Source organism: Rana temporaria, chromosome 1 (genome assembly GCF_905171775.1).
Source record: "Rana temporaria chromosome 1, aRanTem1.1, whole genome shotgun sequence".
Lineage (NCBI taxonomy): Eukaryota > Metazoa > Chordata > Amphibia > Anura > Ranidae > Rana > Rana temporaria.
Window position 1 is genome coordinate 664,711,705 of NC_053489.1, and position 20,158 is coordinate 664,731,862.

The window sequence follows — 20,158 nt, forward strand, 5'->3', positions numbered from 1 at the left end:
CCCAAGCCACAACCATTTGTGGGCAGCTCATCTGCTTTGGGCACCACAACAATGGCTGGGGACGGGGCACCTGCTCCGTCTGCCCCACATTAAAGACGGCCCTACAATCTCCACACCATCCCATCCCTTTCCCCATGATGGTACTCCCCTTCACTGTTCCCACTTACATAAATAGGACAAATATATTTATAAATTTTGCAGGTTTTTTTCTTTTTTTTTTTATATCATTACATAAGTGTTTGCGACTTTGTTGAATTCAGTTTAATAATTACAAAATCTAGAAGCCATATTGAAAACGAATAAAAAAAAAAAAAAAAAAAAAAACACTTGCATTTATTACTCTTTAGGATCCTAATTTCTGGTGGTATGGTAGGTCATTACTGGTCTACTTAGTGTGGGTAAACATCTCATAACAGTCCCTCCACTCTAGATCCTAGGACTCTATCATTACCGGTTTTTGATTAGGTTGTAATCTCCACCATAAAATTTACGTATGACTTAGGACAAATGTATTAGGATTACATTTTGTTAAAGGTGATGTCTAGCGAGCCATGTCATGGGGGCGCTGGGATTGTCCCTGTCTACTTCTTTCTGAAAGCAGATGGAACTAGTGGGTTGACTGGACGCAAGGAAGGAACGGGTGGCTTGACTGGACGCAAGGAAGGAACGGGTGGCTTGACTGGACGCAAGGAAGGAACGGGTGGCTTGACTGGACGCAAGGAAGGAACGGGTGGCTTGACTGGACGCAAGGAAGGAACGGGTGGCTTGACTGGACGCAAGGAAGGAACGGGTGGCTTGACTGGACGCAAGGAAGGAACGGGTGGCTTGAATGGACGCAAGGAAGGAACGGGTGGCTTGACTGGACGCAAGGAAGGAACGGGTGGGTTGAATGGACGCAAGGAAGGAACGGGTGGGTTGACTGGACGCAAGGAAGGAACGGGTGGGTTGACTGGACGCAAGGAAGGAACGGGTGGGTTGACTGGACGCAAGGAAGGAACGGGTGGGTTGACTGGACGCAAGGAAGGAACGGGTGGGTTGACTGGACGCAAGGAAGGAACGGGTGGGTTGACTGGACGCAAGGAAGGAACGGGTGGGTTGACTGGACGCAAGGAAGGAACGGGTGGGTTGACTGGACGCAAGGAAGGAACGGGTGGGTTGACTGGACGCAAGGAAGGAACGGGTGGGTTGACTGGACGCAAGGAAGGAACAGGTGGGTTGACTGGACGCAAGGAAGGAACTGGTGGGTTGACTGGACGCAAGGAAGGAACTGGTGGGTTGACTGGATGCAAGGAAGGAACTGGTGGGTTGAATGGACGCAAGGAAGGAACTGGTGGGTTGAATGGATGCAAGGAAGGAACGGGTGGGTTGACTGGACCGTGGAAGGAACTGGTGGCTTGACTGCACCATGGATGGAGAGGGTGGTTGGAAAATGGATAAGCTAAAAGGATGGTAGATTGGATGGATAAATGGGATGATTGCATGGATGGGACTAATGAATTGATTAATTGGATTATTTTTGGCAGAACCGATTTAGCTGCAAATAAAACAAGACAGTGGTGTCTTGGGCAAAATTTGCCTGTTAGTGGCTTCCAGTTCTAAATTTTTGTTTCTCCAACAGATTCCCCCATCCATACTACACAGCATAGGTGGACAATTCTACTGCTGTAGCTCTGGAAATCTAACAGACAATACTAGAACAGCAGCTGCATCGGATTGGTTCAAGCCACCCCTAGCAAAAGTGAATGGTGTATCTCAGCAAATTAAAAGGTTAAATAATGGTGCAACAACCAAACATAGGGATAATAAATCAGTGCAGTTTGATAGTGACAAGCTTACAGGATATTAAATTGTTTGAAGACAACATTCCTAAAAAGGTGAGATCATCAATAGCAGTGTCCATATGTGCTCACACGGTCCACCAATCTTGGAATGCCGTTTTACAGTTGGCAAAGCACCGACTACCCAATCAGGATGCCCATACTACTCTATATCAAATTATATGGCCTTTACAGAGAGGGAAAAATAGCAAGACCACTGGTCAATGTTGGCTCTAGTACTCACTGGTTCCTCTGGGATCGTCCCTCTTGAAAGATCCTCTGTAGAGGTACGATGACCTGCCCCAGAAACTGATCCATGCCAATAAGAGCCCGATGCATGACCGTCAGCTGGAGATCGCAGTTCTCCCCCCTCTCCAGGGCTCCGGGGGACAGCTCGAAAGTACATTCCTCTTTCCATTCTGGGGAGCCTGGGGTCTTCTCCACCACAGAGGTGCTGTACTTCTCCCGGCCTACCTGGATTAGCGTGTAGGCATCGCTGGTGCCGTGTTTCCCCTTGGCTCGAAGGCCTTTGGCTTCTAGGATGGTGACCTGGACATGGGTGGGGAACCAACCCAGATCAGGCTCCGGTCGCAGGAACATGAGGATGGGTGAGATGTGAGGCTGCGGTGGAAATCAGGGGTGCCTATAGAAGAAAGGAAGAGAGGCGTATTAAAATATAAATACAACCCAACATTTCATTATGGTGAGCACTCAAGACATGCAATACCAAAATAGACCATTTTTTTTGGTGGAACCTCCAGAGTAGAAGATGGGCAACCAAAATCAAAAAACATCAAAACCAAAAAGTCGTTTCAAGAATAATGCGACTGGCCTCTCCAAGGAGTTCTCTCTATAGCAGTGATGGCAAACCTTGGCACCCCAAATGTTTTGGAACGACATTTCCCATGATGCTCAACTACACAGCAAAGTACATGAGCATCATGGAAAATGTAGTTCCAAAACATCTGGGGTGCCAAGGTTCACCATCACTGCTCTATAGTACCCAATGAGACGCTGAGGTCTGTGTTTTATTAGTATTATTGTAAAGTCCAGCAGATAGCGGTATCCAGTCTCCATTTTAACTGGTCCCTTACCATAAGCTTGCCACTACCATATTGGTACCAAGCAGGCCACAGGACTACAGTCCAGATACCCAATGGGGCTTGCTCACCGCTTTAGATGTCTTCTGGAACACCCACCCCAATATACAAAATGTTCGAGGTGTCAACACCTGCCCCTCCCCCACACCACCTCCTTTTACTTTCCTATTGGCCATGAAATTTATAGTTGGACTTATTGTAAAGTGCAGGAGGCAATGGGCTAGTTATCAACACTACCAAAATGCAGAAAAGATACATACTGGACTGCTATAATATCCAGTGAACATTCGGTGTTCTGGAAGACATCAACAGTTATATGTAGACCCCACTAGGCAAAGTGGTCAATGCTTAGCCACTTGCCGCCCACCATTACCTTGACATTTAATGTCAGGGTTAAATACCTCCCAACTTTTTGAGATGGGAATGAGGGACACCTATCAGCAAAAGTATGCAGGCATAGGACACACCCCTTGCCACGCCCCCTTAACAGAGAATTGTACAAGAAAAAAACAAGATTGGTTAAACCACAAGTGATTTTTTTTTTTTTTTTTACTACCACCATTCCCTTATATTGGCTTTTGGAATTTACAAACGCAGCAATTTAGAAATCAGATGAAAAGCTTAGCACTGGAACACACTTTTTGAAAGATAAAAAGTGAATTTTATATACAACTATATAGATCAGACCACAATGAGGAGGAATGAGGGACAGAGGGACATTCCTACAAACCAGGGACAGTCCTTCGAGTTGGGAGCTATGGTTGCAGCTAGACGCCACAACCCTGGTATTTAAATTTCCTCCAGGCGTGTTTTTTTTCCGATAAAAGTGATCCGAGTGGCCGATTAGCGGCTTGATCGCTTTTAGAAAACAGTGGGAGGGGTCGCCCCCCTCCCCAACGATTTCCGGTGGTTCTTGGGCTTACCTGGCCCAATTTGAGAAGCCCGAGAACTAATCCAGGCCTGGAAGAATCTGGCTACAGAGAGGAGCAGAGGAAATATGCGTATCTCTAGGAGGACCGGAGCAACACCATGATGTGGCTTTTGATTCTGGTCCAATGTAAATAAGGCCATTTTTTATATATAAATAATAATATAAAAAAAAATAAAAAAAAGAGGAGGACAAGCAACTTTTGGCCAATTGTCCATTCTTCTTAACCCCAAAACAGCAACACCAAGGCTTTCCTTATTGGAGGGTCGTCAGCTTCTGATATTGGGGAGCTCCCCCAAAGTGTCATATGTTAAAGTCATACCAGTTTCCCACAATAAGAGGATTCCGGTGATAAAAACAATCACCGTTATCGGCCAGGGTTTCATGCAGGCGTCACATGACCGCACAGCTCCACACTCCCAGTAAGAAGGGAAAGAATGCGAAGATATCAGCCAAGGTGGGGCCTCCTTGGCTGCAGGGCAGATATAGAACACAAAACTGGCCGGGGTTCCCAGCAGCAGAGAGCGATGGTATGACACCGCCAGCAGCCAGGAAAGGATTAGTTGTGCTGAACGTTACATTTCACTTCTAGGTGGAGTCCGGGGAGCTCTCATATCCCCCAGGATCTCCAATAGGTTCTGCCTTTTTTCTCATCAGTCATGATGGGGTTTTGAGTGTTTTCATTCCCATCACTGCATTTCTCCAAAACATTCCGCAGGGATGGTGGGAACCCCTCATAATAGATACAGCAGGTGTACAGACCCCAGAACTTGGCACAGGGATGGTGGGAACCCTCAAATGGCACAACAGGTGTAGAGACCCCCACCATCCCAGGTCTGTACACCTGCTGTGCCCATTATGAGGGGTTCCAACCATCCCTGTGCCGAATTCCCAGGTCTGTACACCTGCTGTGCCCATTCTGAGGGGTTACCACCACCTCTGTGCCAAGTTCCCGGGTCTGTACACCTGCTGTGCCCATTATGAGGGGTTACCACCACCTCTGTGCCAAGTTCCCGGGTCGGTACACCTGCTGTGCCCATTATGAGGGGTTCCCACCACCCCTGTGCCGAGTTCCCGGGTCTGTGCACCTGCTGTGCCCATTATGAAGGGATACAACCATCCCTGCACCGAGTTCCTGGAACCCCTCATAATGGTCACAGCAGGTGTACCTACCCAGGAACTCTGCACAGGGATGGTGGGAACCCTCATAGTTTTGCACAGCAGGTGCACAGACCTGGGAACTCAGCACAGGGATGGTGGGAACCCCTCATAATGAGCACAGCAGGGGTACAGACCCAGGAACTCAATGCAGGGATTGTGGGGTCTCTACACCTGCTGTGCCCATTATGAGGGGTTCCCACCATCCCTGTGCCGAGTTCCCAGGTCTGAACACCTGCTGTGCCCGTTATGAGGGGTTCTGGGAATTCAGCACAGGGATGGTGACAAACCCTCATTATGGACACAGCAGGTGTACATACCCAGGAACTTCATGCAGGAATGGTGGGACCCCAACATAATGGGTAAAGCAGGTGTACAGACCCCCGGAATTCAGTGTAGGGATGGCGGGAACCCCTCATAATGGGCACAGAAGGTGTACAGACCCGGAACTCAGCATATGGATGGTGGGAACCCTCAAATGGCACAACAGGTGTAGTGACCCCACCATCCCTGCACATAGTTCCCAGGTCTGTACACCTCTTGTGCAAACTATGAGAGGTTCCCACCAGCCTTGTGCCGAGTTCCAGGTCTGTACACCTGCTGAGCCCAATATGAGGGGTTTCCACCATCCCTGCACTGATTCTCTGGAACCCCCTCATAATGGGCACAACAGGTGTACAGACCCAGGAACTCAATGCAGGGATAGTGGGGTCTCTACACCTGCTGTGCCCATTATGAGGGGTTCTCACCAGTTCCTGGAACCCCTCGTAATGGGCACAGCAGGGGTACAGACCCAGGAACTCAATGCAGGGATAGTGGGGTCTCTACACCTGCTGTGCCCATTATGAGGGGTTCTCACCAGTTCCTGGAACCCCTTGTAATGGGCACAGCAGGGGTACAGACCCAGGAACTCAATGCAGGGATAGTGGGGTCTCTACACCTGATGTGCCCATTATGAGGGATTCTCACCAGTTCCTGGACCCCCTCATAATGGGCACATCAGGGGTACAGACCCGGGAATTGAGCACAGGGATTGCTGGACTGTGGGACAAGAGTGTTTATTAAAAGCGAGCAGCTACACTTTTTGTAGCTTCTGACTTTTAATTAAAAAAAAAAAAAAATTAAAAAAACAAGTGAAACACCGGATTTAAGGAAAAACACAAGACCAAAACGCCATCCATCGTTCTGTCGGATTCTTCATAAACTGCAAAATTCACAATTATGCAAATTTGATGCAGCTTTTCTCCACATCCATTTCGCATGACAGGAGAGTGTGCCTGGCTCGCAACGGAGCCGGTCACACACCTCCGGGGCGGCTGCGCTCCGCATTTGGAAAGAGTTCTGTGCGTCTTTGGTTCCGATTCTGGTGCGAATTCAGGTAAAAATTCGGACCCGACTCGCACCTGAAATCGGTTGAACAGGGACTTACCAGACCCCCTGCTGGGAGCCGCATCATGTGTGAACCCGGCCTCAAGCGGTAATAAACCGCCATGTTTTTTTTTTTTTTTTTTTTAAACCTGCTAGGTAACAAACGAATGTGCTAGTATGCATTGCATACTAGCACATTATGTGAAACTTACCTTAAAAACAAAGCCCTCCAGCGTCTTGCGGTCACCGCTGACAGAGCTTCTATCTTCACCTGGTTTTCCTTTCAGGTTGGCAGGCTCCGGTCCTTTAATTGGACCAGCCGCGATGGCGCCACTCCCGTGCACGAGCGTGGGAGCCGCTGTTCACGGCACAGGACTCTGAAGGAATGGCGCGGGCATCCCGTTCCTTCAGATCGCATGTGCCGGTGACATCACAAGTAAATATCTCCTAAATGGCGCACGTTTAGGAAATATTTACTGTATCTATAGGCAAGCCTTATTATGGATCAACCATTGCAGTTTACTCCCATTATAAAACAAACTGCGCAGCTCTGACTGAAGAAAAACATTTCCCTTGCTATAGGTGGAGGCCATTTACATACCGTGTGAAGCCTGACTGGAGTACTACCAGGGTGTGGCCAAGTGAGGCCTAGTCCTCTCAACACAGGAGTGAGCTCTCTGATCCAAACCTCTCTCTTCCCCTCACACACACCTCCCAAGATGGGAATGAGGGACGCCTACTAACAAATGCATGTAGTCATAGGACATACCTCCTGCCACACCCCCTTAAAGGAAGAGGCACGGGATCACTAAGGCAGCGGGAGAGGGGCATTCCCAGTCATTTCCCCAGCTTACCATAGACCTCTGTGAAGGAGGAAACGATTTGAGAATCGGCGCGGCGCCGCAAAGTCAGCGTTGCACCAATTCAGACATGTCAAATCGCATCAAATCACAATAGGCTCACACTGAGCTGTGGGAATGAAGCCGTGCGAGTTCAGCTGAACACGCACAATTTCACTCACGCATGTCAATCCTAATTTCGGCCGCGATTTCACAGACATCTGTGCGGGTTCTTGCACAGAAAAAAAAAAAAAATAAATAAAAAAAACGCACCCCGAAATTGCAAAAAGTAGTACAGAAACGTCTTTTTGAAATCGATGCGGCACCGCAAATGCAGCGTCGCACCGATTAGGACGGTGCCATTGCTGTCAATTTGACATGCGATTAGACATGTCAAGTTGCATGTCAAAACGCACCAATGTGAACCCAGGCTTATTGTCAAAGTTTAATTGAACAAGCTAAAGTTAGAAGCCGATTGGTTACTATGCACAGCTGCGCCAGATTCTATGCGCTCCAGTTTTAGTAAACACTCCCCAAAGCATTGGTTGTTTTGGTTTGTCCTCCTATTACAGTGATGGTGAACCTTGGCACCTCAGATGTTTTGGAACTACATTTTCCATGATGCTCCACTACACTGCAGAGTGCTTGAGCATCATGGGAAATGTAGTTCCAAAACATCTGAGGTGCCAAGGTTCACCATCACTGTCCTATTGCATAATTTTGGTAACTTTACGATGGACAAACAGAAATTATAGGCCCGATTCACACTGATGCGCTGTGAATTTGGTCAGTTTTTTGTCCATTCTGAGGTGCGAATATTACCGCGATTTTAACACAAATTTCAGGAGTGGGATATAACTGCGATTAATGTTCTAATCTAGCCAATGAAATCATAGTGTTAAAAAATAAATAAAAAAAAGTGTTAACTTCCTGTGTACTTGTGGAGAATCGCGTGGTGGAATTCTCACATGTTTGAACTATCATTGCGATTCCAGAACGATTTACACTGATGTCTATGGAGACTAAATTCGCAAGGTAGTAAAGTGGGACAAGACCGTTTTTTTTAAATCGCATTCGTAGAGGAATTGCAACGCAGTTACGTGAACAACCATCATTGAAAACAATGACTAGGGATGACATGCGAATTCAAAGTGTTTTTGACGCATCACATTCGTTATGAACTCGCACAAGTAAGAACCGGGCCTTACACATCATCATATTATCGATTTACTGCTGGATCAGAAATAAAAACCATCAGAAGTTTGCTTGATGTGTCATACACCGAACAATCACATTGAATTATCTGCTTTCCTACAATTGGGTTCTCCATCAGGACTGATCAGAACATTTTTGATTAAAACTGATCGGTTTTACTCCATAGGCATAAATCGATGACGCCATACAAGTCTTCTCAATAATCCATAGATCGTATCATATTATCTGATCCTGTGATGGATTTATCTATCAGGCTCAATCACACCTGAGCACTCAATAGAGCGTGAGCACGACGCATTTTTCGCGCACATTACGAAATGCGAGTTGTATTTCACGATCTCATTCATTGTTAACGGCAATAAATGGGATTGTTCTATCCGGCGCAGACAATCACACCTGAACGTTCGTTAGAAGGCATGCATAATCGCGTCTCTTTGCACACAGTATGAAAAGCGGTTTGTATTTTAAATCCCCAGTCGCCAACGACACCCCAAACGACAAAAATGCACTTTTAAAAAACACAAAAATCTATACAAAAAAACATTCCAAATACCAACCAAGACGCTCTCTTCAGTCCTCACAATCTTCTGCTCTCTAGCTCCCTTGTCTAGGCTCCAGGACTTCTCCAGAGCTTCTCCCATCCTTTGGAACTCCCTACCCCAATCTGTCCAACTGTCCCCTAGTCTATCCATCTTTAGACTATCCCAGAAAACCCTTCTCTTTAAACCACTTATCTACTGGGCACCCCCTTCCTGCCCAGGGCATTTTTTCAGCTTTCAGCGCTGTCACACTTTATATGACAATTGAGCGGTCATGCTACACTGTAACCATGTTACATTTTTATCATTTTCTTCACACAATGGGCACTGATGAGGCGGCACTTATGGGCACTGAGGCGGCACAGATATGACACACTTATGGGCACTGTTGAGGCGGCACGAATATGCCACACTTATGGGCACTGTTGAGGCGGCACGAATATGCTGCACTGATGAGGCGGCACTGATATGTAGCACTGGTGGGTGGCAAGGATAAGCAGCACTGATGGGTAGCATTGGTGGGCAGCACCAATCGCCAGCTCTGACTGGCATCACTTGTGGGCACTGATTGCTTGCACTTATCGCTGGCAGAGGTAAGCACTGATGAGGCGGCACAAATATGCCACACTGATGAGGCAGCATGAATATGCCGCACTTATGGGCACTGATGAGGCGGCACGAATATGCCACACTTATGGGCACTGATATGTAGCACTGGTGGGTGGCACAGATAGGCAGCATTGGTGGGCAGCACTAATTGCCAGCTCTGACTGGCATCACTTGTGGGCACTGATTGTGGGCACTTTTAGTGGCACTTATTGCTGGCAGAGGTGGGCAATCGTTGTGGCACTGGTAGACACTTCATTGTAAACAGGGCACTGATGATCAGTGCCCCGATTACATACTTAGCTGTCCCCTGTGAGGAGATGCCGCTGATCGATCGATTACCGGCATCCCCGTGTTTACATGTGACCAGCTATGATTGGTCACAGCTGATCACATGGTTAAAGAGCCGTGGCTCTTTACACAGATCAGGGTCGTGCCATGTCCCAACAACACGGCGCCGCCGTGAAGGGCGCGAGAGCGGTCGTTCTGGGCGGCCATCATCTGACGTCCACCCAGCCGTCATTTGAAGGTGGGCTGGCAGGAAATGGTTAAAAAGGCCTATCCGGCTTCTATGGGGCTGATTTTCTAAAATTTGAGAGTGCAAAATCCAATCAGCTTCTAACTTCAGCTGGTTCAATTAAACTTTGACAAGAAAACCCTGGAAGCTGATTGGTTTCTAAGAAGTGCTGCACCAGATTTTGCAGTCTTTTGTAAACCAACCCCCCAATGTTTTTACTTTCTCCATCAGCCCATCCCCCACAGCCATTACCTTTTGTATCAACTGACCCCCTCCTTTTAGATTGCAAGCTCCAACGAGCAGGGCCCTCCCATTCCTCTTGTACCACATTGTATTGTAACTGTACTGTCTGCGCTCATGTTGTTAAACTGTTGGCGCTATATAAATCCTGTATAATGATAAAAATGGTGAAAAAAGTGACATGAGCTACTTTGCTGCGCGAAGGGCAGCCTATCCGCTTCATTCACAAGAAAACCTGCTAGGTGTGAATGGGGGGCCTCAGATCTTTGAGTGTATGGCCACCATAGAGGAGACTGTACAATCAGGTCGTAGAGTGTATGGCCACCATAGAGGAGACTGTGCCATCAGGTCGTAGAGTGTATGGCCACCATAGAGGAGATTGCACAACCAGGTCGTAGAGTGTATGGCCACCATAGAGGAGATTGTACAATCAGGTCGTAGAGTGTATGACCACCATAGAGGAGACTGTACAATCAGGTCGTAGAGTGTATGGCCACCATAGAGGAGACTGTGCCATCAGGTCGTAGAGTGTATGGCCACCATAGAGGAGACTGTGCCATCAGGTCGTAGAGTGTATGGCCACCATAGAGGAGACTGTACAATCAGGTCGTAGAGTGTATGGCCACCATAGAGGAGACTGTACAATCAGGTCGTAGAGTGTATGGCCACCATAGAGGAGACTGTGCCATCAGGTCGTAGAGTGTATGGCCACCATAGAGGAGACTGTGCCATCAGGTCGTAGAGTGTATGGCCACCATAGAGGAGACTGTACAATCAGGTCGTAGAGTGTATGGCCACCATAGAGGAGACTGTACAATCAGGTCGTAGAGTGTATGGCCACCATAGAGGAGACTGTACAATCAGGTCGTAGAGTGTATGGCCACCATAGAGAAGATTGTACAATCAGGTCATAGAGTGTATGGCCACCATAGAGGAGACTGTGCCATCAGGTCATAGAGTGTATGGCCACCATAGAGGAGATTCTACAACCAGGTCGTAGAGTGTATGGCCACCAAGGATGAGCTCCGGCGTGTTCGCAAAGCCCACGTGCAGAGCCCACCAGGAAGTCCGAACTGTGCCAATAACAGGCAGTGAGACATTTCCCGATTTCTGCAGCCGCACATCGGGACACTGTCTCCCTACCTGTAAATAGAGCAGCGCAGTGCCGACTTCCTGGTGAGCTCTGAGAACACGCCGGAGCTCATCCCTGGTGGCCACCATAGAGGACATTGTACAATCAGGTCGTAGAGTGTATGGCCACCATAGAAGAGATTGTACAATCAGGTTGTAGCGAAGGATGAGCTCCGGCGTGTTCGCATAGAACACGTGCAGAGCCCGCCAGGAAGTCAGCACCCGCGCTGCGCTAATCACAGCCAGGGAGACATTGTCCGATGCTTGGCTGCAGAGATCGGGAAATGTCTGCCTGGCTGTGATTAGCGCAGCGCGGGTGCTGACTTCCTGGCGGGCTCTGCACGTGTTCTATGCGAACACGCCGGAGCTCATCCTCAGTTGTAGCATGTATGGCCACTAGGGATGAGCTCCAGCGTGTTCACCCACTCCACGTGCAGAGCCCGCCAGGAAGTCGGCACGGCGTTGCGCTAATCTCAGGCAGTGAGACATTTCACGATTTCTGCAGCTGTGCTTTAGGAAAATGTCTCAATGCCTGTGATTAGTGCAGCGCCGTGCCGACTTCCTGGCAGCCTCTGTACGTGGAGTGTGCGAACACGCCGGAGCCCATCCCTAATGGCCACCATAGAGGAGATTGTACAATCAGGTCGTAGAGTGTATGGCCACCATAGAGGAGACTGTGCCATCAGGTCGCAGAGTGTATGGCCACCATAGAGGAGACTGTGCCATCAGGTCGCAGAGTGTATGGCCACCATAGAGGAGACTGTGCCATCAGGTCGCAGAGTGTATGGCCACCATAGAGGAGATTGTACAATCCGGTCGTAGAGTGTATGGCCACCATAGAGGAGATTGTACAATCCGGTCGTAGAGTGTATGGCCACCATAGAGGAGATTGTACAATCCGGTCGTAGAGTGTATGGCCACCATAGAGGAGACTGTACAATCCGGTCGTAAAGTGTATGGCCACTAAGGATGAGCTCCGGCGTGTTCGCATAGAACACGTGCAGAGCCCGCCAGGAAGTCGGCACCCGCGCTGCGCTAATCGCAGGCAGGGAGACATTTCCCGATGCTCGGCTGCAGAGATCGGGAAATGTCTGCCTGGCTGTGATTAGCGCAGCGCGGGTGCCGACTTCCTGGCGGGCTCTGCACGTGGAGTGTGCGAACACACCGGAGCTCATCCCTAATGGCCACCATACAGGAGATTGTACAATCCGGTCGTAGCATGTATGGCCACCATAGAGGAGATTGTACAATCAGGTCGTAGAGTGTATGGCCACCATAGAGGAGATTGTACAATCAGGTCGTAGAGTGTATGGCCACCATAGAGGAGATTGTACAATCCGGTCATAGAGTGTATGGCCACCATAGAGGAGATTGTACAATCCGGTCATAGAGTGTATGGCCACCATAGAGGAGATTGTACAATCCAGTGGGAACGTGTATGGCCACCATAGAAGAGATTGTACAATCCAGTGGGAACGTGTATGGCCAGCTTTGATCTGCTGGGGTTTTATTTTGTATCCTGAAAATTATAAAAAAAACAAAAAAGAAATTAAAAAAAAATTGTCAAAAATTCCAAAGTGGGCGGAACACAGCCGGGAACTGGGAGAGCGCGATCCTGGAGTCCCCGGGCGATGGAAAGAGCCAGTGAATGACTCAGCCTGCCGAACTCCACCCAACACTGAACTGTCACTTATGGATGGAGTCGGGCCCCCGACAACCCAACCGTGGCCCCCCCGATCGAGGAGAAGACACCGAGATTGGAGGGGCTCCTTCCTATAGGATAATAAACATTTTAAAAAAGCAGCAGGCAAAGCCAGCAAGACAATGCAAAGTCACCCCCCATCCCCCATCCCTGCAGATGTGATCACAAGGAGCTCTGCACAGCACACAGCTATGGAGGATACTGCAGAGCAGAGCCCCCCATCCTGCAGCCACTGCAGAGCAGAGCCCCCCATCCTGCAGCCACTGCAGAGCAGCCCAGCCCGGCCAATGCAGCACAGGCAGATGTCTGATAGAGAAGAGGCATGCAGGAAAAACCAACACAGGGCTGCTTACCTCTCAGCTGACACTCATGGTGCAGGGGGGGGGCTTTGTAATGCTGGTCGGTGAGGAAACCCCAGAGATGTCTGTCCTGGGAGGGGATCCTCTCTGTCTGTCTGTCTGCACTCCCAGCACAAGGGTGAGACCAGGCGGCTCCTGCAGATCTGCTGCAAACTAACTTTCTTCTGTGTTCAGAGAGGAGGAGGGGGGAGAGAGGAGGAGCTCAGCTATATAACACAACCATGCGACTATTGCAGAGCCTAACCATATGACACAACCACTCAACTACCGCCTAATCATGGCACAACCGTCCGGCTAATGCAGAGCCCGGCCATACAACACAACCGTCCTGCTAATGCAGAGCCTGGCCATACAACAGAACCGTCCTGCTAATGCAGAGCCTGGCCATACAACACAACCGTCCGACTAATGCAGAGCCCGGCCATACAACAGAACCGTCCTGCTAATGCAGAGCCTGGCCATACAACACAACCGTCCGACTAATGCAGAGCCCGGCCATACAACACAACCCTCCGTCTAATGCAGAGCCCGGCCATACAACAGAACTCTGACTAATGCAGAGCCCGGCCATACAACAGAACTCTCTGACTAATGCAGAGCCCGGCCATACAACAGAACTCTCTGACTAATGCAGAGCCCGGCCATACAACAGAACTCTCTGACTAATGCAGAGCCTGGCCATATGACACAACGACTCAACTACCGCCTAATCATGGCACAACCGTCTTACTAATGCAGAGCCCGGCCATACAACAGAACTGTCCGGCTAATGCAGAGCCCGGCCATACAACAAAACCGTCCGGCTAATGCAGAGCCCGGCCATACAACAGAACCGTCCGACTAATGCAGAGCCCGGCCATACAACAGAACCGTCCTGCTAATGCAGAGCCCGGCCATACAACAAAACCCCCCGACTAATGCAGAGTCCGGCCATACAACACAACCGTCTTACTAATGCAGAGCCCGGCCATACAACACAACTGTCCGACTAATGCAGAGCACGGCTATACAACAGAACCGTCCTGCTAATGCAGAGCCCGGCCATACAACACAACCCTCCAACTAATGCAGAGCACGGCTATACAACAGAACCGTCCAACTAATGCAGAGCCCAGCCATACAACACAACCTTCCGACTAATACAGAGCCAGTCCATACAACACAACCGTCCTGCTAATGCAGAGCCCGGCCATACAACAGAACCCCCCAAATAATGCAGAGCCCAGCCATACAACACAACCTTCCGACTAATACAGAGCCAGTCCATACAACACAACCGTCCTGCTAATGCAGAGCCCGGCCATACAACAGAACCCTCCGACTAATGCAGAGCCCAGCCATACAACACAACCGTCCTGCTAATGCAGAGCCCGGCCATACAACACAACTGTTCTGCTAATGCAGAGCCCAGCCATACAACACAATCGTCCGACTAATGCAGAGCCCGGGAATACAACACAACCGTCCGACTAATGCAGAGCCCGGCCATACAACACAACCCCCCGACTAATGCAGAGCCCAGCCATACAACACAACCCTCCGACTAATGCAGAGCCCAGCCATACAACACAACCTTCCGACTAATGCAGAGCCCGGTCATACAACAGAACCATCCTGCTAATGCAGAGCCCGGCCATACAACAGAACCGTCCGACTAATGCAGAGCCCGGCCATACAACAGAACCCTCCGACTAATGCAGAGCCCGGCCATACAACAGAACCCTCCGACTAATGCAGAGCCCGGCCATACAATACAACCGTCCGACTAATGCAGAGCCCCGCCATACAACACAACCGTCCGACTAATGCAGAGCCCGCCAATACAACACAACCGTCCGACTAACGCAGAGCCCGGCCATATAACAGAACCCCCCGACTAGTGCAGAGCCCGGCCATACAACACAACCGTCCGACTAATGCAGAGCCCGGCCATACAACACAACCGTCCGACTAATGCAGAGCCCGGCCATATAACAGAACCCCCCGACTAGTGCAGAGCCCGGCCATACAACACAACCGTCCGACTAATGCAGAGCCCGGCTATACAACACAACCCCCCGACTAGTGCAGAACCCAACCATACAACACAACCCTCCGACTAATGCAGATCCCGACCATACAACACAACCCCCCGACTAATGCAGAGCCCGGCCATACAACACAACCGTCTGACTAATGCAGAGCCTAACCATATGACACAACGACTCAACTACCGCCTAATCATGGCACAACCGTCCGACTAATGAAGAGCCCAGCCATACAACAGAACCATCCGACTAATGCAGAGCCCGGCCATACAACAAAACCGTCCGACTAATGCAGAGCCCGGCCATACAACACAACCCCCCGACTAATACAGAGCCTGTCCATACAACACAACCGTCCTGCTAATGCAGAGCCCGGCCATACAACACAACCGTCCTGCTAATGCAGAGCCCGGCCATACAACAAAACCCCCCGACTAATGCAGAGCCCGGCCATACAACACAACCCCCCGACTAATGCAGAGCCCGCCAATACAACACAACCCTCCAACTAATGCAGAGCCCGGCCATACAACACAACCGTCTGACTAATGCAGAGCCCGGCCATACAACACAACCATCCGACTAATGCAGAGCCTGGCCATACAACACAACTGTCTGACTAATGCAGAGCCCGGCCATACAACACAACCATCCGACTAATGCAGAGCCTGGCCATACAACACAACTGTCTGACTAATGCAGAGCCCGGCCATACAACACAACCGTCCGACTAATGCAGAGCCTAACCATTTGACACAACAACTCAACTACTGCCTAATCATGGCACAACTGTCCGACTAATGCAGAGCACAGCCATACAACAGAACCGTCCGACTAATGCAGAGCCCGTCCATACAACACAACCCTCCGACTAATGCAGAGCCCGGACATACAACACAACCCTCCGATTACTGCAGAGCCTGGCCATACATCAGAACCCTCCGACTAATGCAGAGCCGGCCATACAACACAACTGTCCGACTAATGCAGAGCCCGGCCATACAACACAACTGTCTGACTAATGCAGAGCCCGGCCATACAACACAACCGCCCGACTAATGCAGAGCCTAACCATATGACACAACGACTCAACTACCGCCTAATCATGGCACAACCATCCGACTAATGCAGAGCCCAGCCATACAACAGAACTGTCCGACTAATGCAGAGCCCGGCCATACAACACAACCCCCTGACTAATGCAAAGCCCGGTCATACAACACAACCCTCCGACTAATGCAGAGCCGGGCCATACAAATCATCCGTCTGACTAATGCAGACCCCAGCCATACAACACAACCCTCCGACTAATGCAGAGCCCGGCCATACAATACAACCGTCCAACTAATGCAGAGCCCGGCCATACAACACAACCGTCCGACTAATGCAGAGCCCGGCCATACAACAGCATCCCCCCATGTTGAGGGTATGTGGCCTGGTATGGTCCAGGAGAGAGGGCGCTCGCTCATCTCCACCCTTTCCTGGCCTGCTAGACTGCATGCTGGGAAAAGGGTCTAGTAAGGATCTCAGGGGGACTCCACACTGTTTTTTATTTTGACTTTTTTTCATTTTTTTTTATTGCCGGAAATAGCTTGCAGCCAGGAAAATCAATTTAAATGTAATTTTTATTCATTTTATATATGTCAGTTTTGCTGAAGCAGGTTCTATACACGGTACAGATGTGACACTTTACGGGCAGACTAAGGGGACCCCCAGGCACTATATTTAAAGTAATTTTTCATTTTTATTGTTTCACTTTAAGCATCATTAAAATCACTGCTCCTTTAAAAACGATGGCCCGGATTCACATAGGGCTGTTTTTTACGTTGCGCGGGCGTGGCGTATCGTATTTACACCACGCCGCCGCAACTTAGAGAGGCAAGTGCTGTATTCACTAAGCACTTGCGTACTAAGTTACGGCGGCGTAGCGTAAATGGGCCGGCGTAAGCGCGCGTAATTCAAAGTAGGCTGGTAGGGGGCGTGTTGTATTTAAATGAGGCTTGACCCCATGTAGATGCATGGCCGAACAAACGGCGCATGCGCGCGCATGCTCGGTATCACGTCGTATTTACGTCCAAAGATACGCCGGCTCAATGCCTGTGACGTGAACGTAACTTCCGCACAGCCCTATTCGCGTACGACTTTGCATGGCCTGCGCCACCTAGAGACCAGCTTTAACTTTACGCCGGCGTATGTCTTACGTAAACGGCGTAACTAATTGCGACGGGCGTACGTACGTTCGTGAATCGGCGTATCTTGCTCATTTACATATTCAACGCGGAAATCAAGGAAGCGCCACCTAGCGGCCAGCGTAATGATTGCACCCCAAGATACGACGGCGTAGGAGACTTACGCCGCTCGTATCTTGGCCAAATCTATGCGTAACTGATTCTATAAATCAGGCGCATAGATACGACGGCAGCCATTCAGACTTACAACGGCGTATCTGGAGAAACGCCGTAGTAAGTCTTTGTGAATCCGGGCCTATATTTATGTAGCGTTACCCCCTCAGGAGCCGCTGATTGATTTGGGATCGGCGTATTAAGTTACCTCTATGTGATGTCTAGGGGTGAAGGTAGTGAGTAGAGCAGTAATTGAATGTCCAATCGGTAGATGAAGTTTTCTGAATGCTTTATTTCCTTGGTCCAACACGACCAACATCTACTTGAGGTAGACAGAAAAGGTTGATGAATCAAAGAAACTCTGCGGTATCAGACTTTGGATAGAGAAAAGCAATCCTGCTATTCTGTAGTTGCATCAATACGTCGCCACTCCCGCCAGAGTGGGTGAAGTGACTCCGGACAGACCTCTGCCACAGGCCTGGCAGCCGGAGTGCCACTTAAGGTTGCTGGGAGGAACAGGTCTCTGCCACAGACTTGGCTCTGATTGAGTATTGGGGCCTCTGCCACAGGCCGAGTGCAAGATTTACTTTGAACAGCAGAGCGAATCCTCCCAGTAAATTACGTTGGGTCACCAGTTGACAGTGCAAATGTACCATGTTCCGGTCACCAGATCCCCGATGGTTCGTTCAAGCCCTTTTGGATAACCTGCCTCCGGGTTCTCCTCAAGCCGATCCCCCACCGAACGGCATACAGCCTGGGATTTCCTCAGTAGAAGTGGGGACCCAGTAAGTCACTGGAGCCCCTTAGTAGCATCAGTTGCTCCAGGCCAGAAGGGCCCAGAGTCAGCAACTCCGCGTAGCGCGTGACCCCAGGCCAGGTAGGCCATAGTGGTGGGGCCCGCGATGTGCGCACACCCTAAAGGTGGGTGCCGCACCTGGAACCAGGAACCCGTGAAGAACCCAGAACGACGGCCTCTGCCACAGAAATACCCCTCCCCAGCATGCACAGCGAGGCCCAACTCCTCTCATTGGCTGCCGGGAAGAAGCGGTTCCGCCTGGATCCCTCCGGCACCACCCACCGTCCAGAGATGAAGCGGTTCCGCCTGGATCCCTCGGGCGCCACCCGCCGTCCAGAGATGAGACCGTATCTCTGGACCCACAGGACAATCCAGGGTTTGGCGACAGCCAAATTTACCAAAATCAAAAATGAGAGCAACAAAACTCTCTCATTCCCCACTAAATTTAACATAGCGTCCTTTCTGAAAGTAAAGGGGCGCTACATTAAAAAAAAAAAAAATAATGATTTCATTGATGCACGTTCCCCAGGGCAGTACCCGCCCCCCATGCCCTTTTTATGGCCAATAACCTGCATATAAGCATTCAAAATGGGGGCTTCAGATTTTTCATGTTCGGGTCCCATAGAGTTTAATAGGGTTGGCGGTTCGGGAACAAACTTTTTCCCTGTTCGATAGTTCTGGTGCGAACCGAACCGGGGGTTTTCCGCCCATCACTACCCATTAGGTTCCTTCCTCCCTTGAACCGGGGATCTCACTTCCAGAGAGCCCCTCACCTAGTACGCTGTGGTTGGCATCGGCTTGCTATGAAGTGAGGGGTCTGCCAGGCCCTTTGGCTAGCTGGAACAAGTGTGAGCCTTGCCCATGTCAGGAGCCTTGGTCTCAGGGGGGTCAGGGTAAGACCCTACTTCTTCAGGAGGTGGACTAGAAACACATCTTTCAATGCATTTTTTGTGTGTCTTTTGCACATGCATTTTTTTTGGTTCACTTACAGGTGTTTTGTTTCTGTGCACCACCATGGGTTAAAAAAAAGAAAGAGGATGCGTGGCCCTTAAGTTCCTTCCTCCCATTCCTTTATGCTAGATGGACCTGAGTGTGCCTTCCCCTTTTCAGGAGTTCCTTGGGGGAGGAGTCTAGGGTTAGGAAAGGGTCCTTTCTCTTCAGGAGGGGACCAATGACACCCTGGTGCACTCTTTTTTGTGTATGTCCACATACTTTTTTTGTGTGTATTCACGTGTACATTTGTGTATACCTACGTGCACTTTTTTGTGCATGTTCATGTGCACTTTTTTGTGTGTGTCCACGTGCACTTTTATATGTGTGTTCACATGCACTTTTTGTGTGTGTTAAAGAGGAGTTAAAGCTGTTTCTGTGTTTATTAAAAGTCAGCAGCTACAAAAAGTGTAGCTGCTAACTTTTAATAAACACACACTCACCTGTCCCACGGTCCAGCAATGCAGCTGCCCGAACCATCGGT

The 20,158-nt window shown here is 49.7% G+C and overlaps 1 protein-coding gene across 2 annotated transcripts in view; it reads right to left on the minus strand.

The window, feature by feature from the left end:
- The window catches only part of RAB11FIP5 (RAB11 family interacting protein 5), a 140,314-nt gene extending 126,602 nt beyond the window's left edge, over window positions 1-13,712 (minus strand). The window contains exons 1-2 of one of the 2 annotated variants that reach the window (XM_040335558.1): window positions 13,514-13,712; window positions 2,062-2,460 (exon numbers count right to left, since the gene is read on the minus strand). In XM_040335558.1, the coding sequence (XP_040191492.1) occupies window positions 2,062-2,417 (356 nt within the window). In that variant the 5' untranslated portion in view covers window positions 2,418-2,460; window positions 13,514-13,712. Of the gene's footprint in view, window positions 1-2,061; window positions 2,461-6,972; window positions 7,177-13,513 lie in introns of those variants that run through there. The other variant, XM_040335559.1, reaches the window with a different exon arrangement.
- Window positions 13,713-20,158: the final 6,446 nt, after the last annotated feature.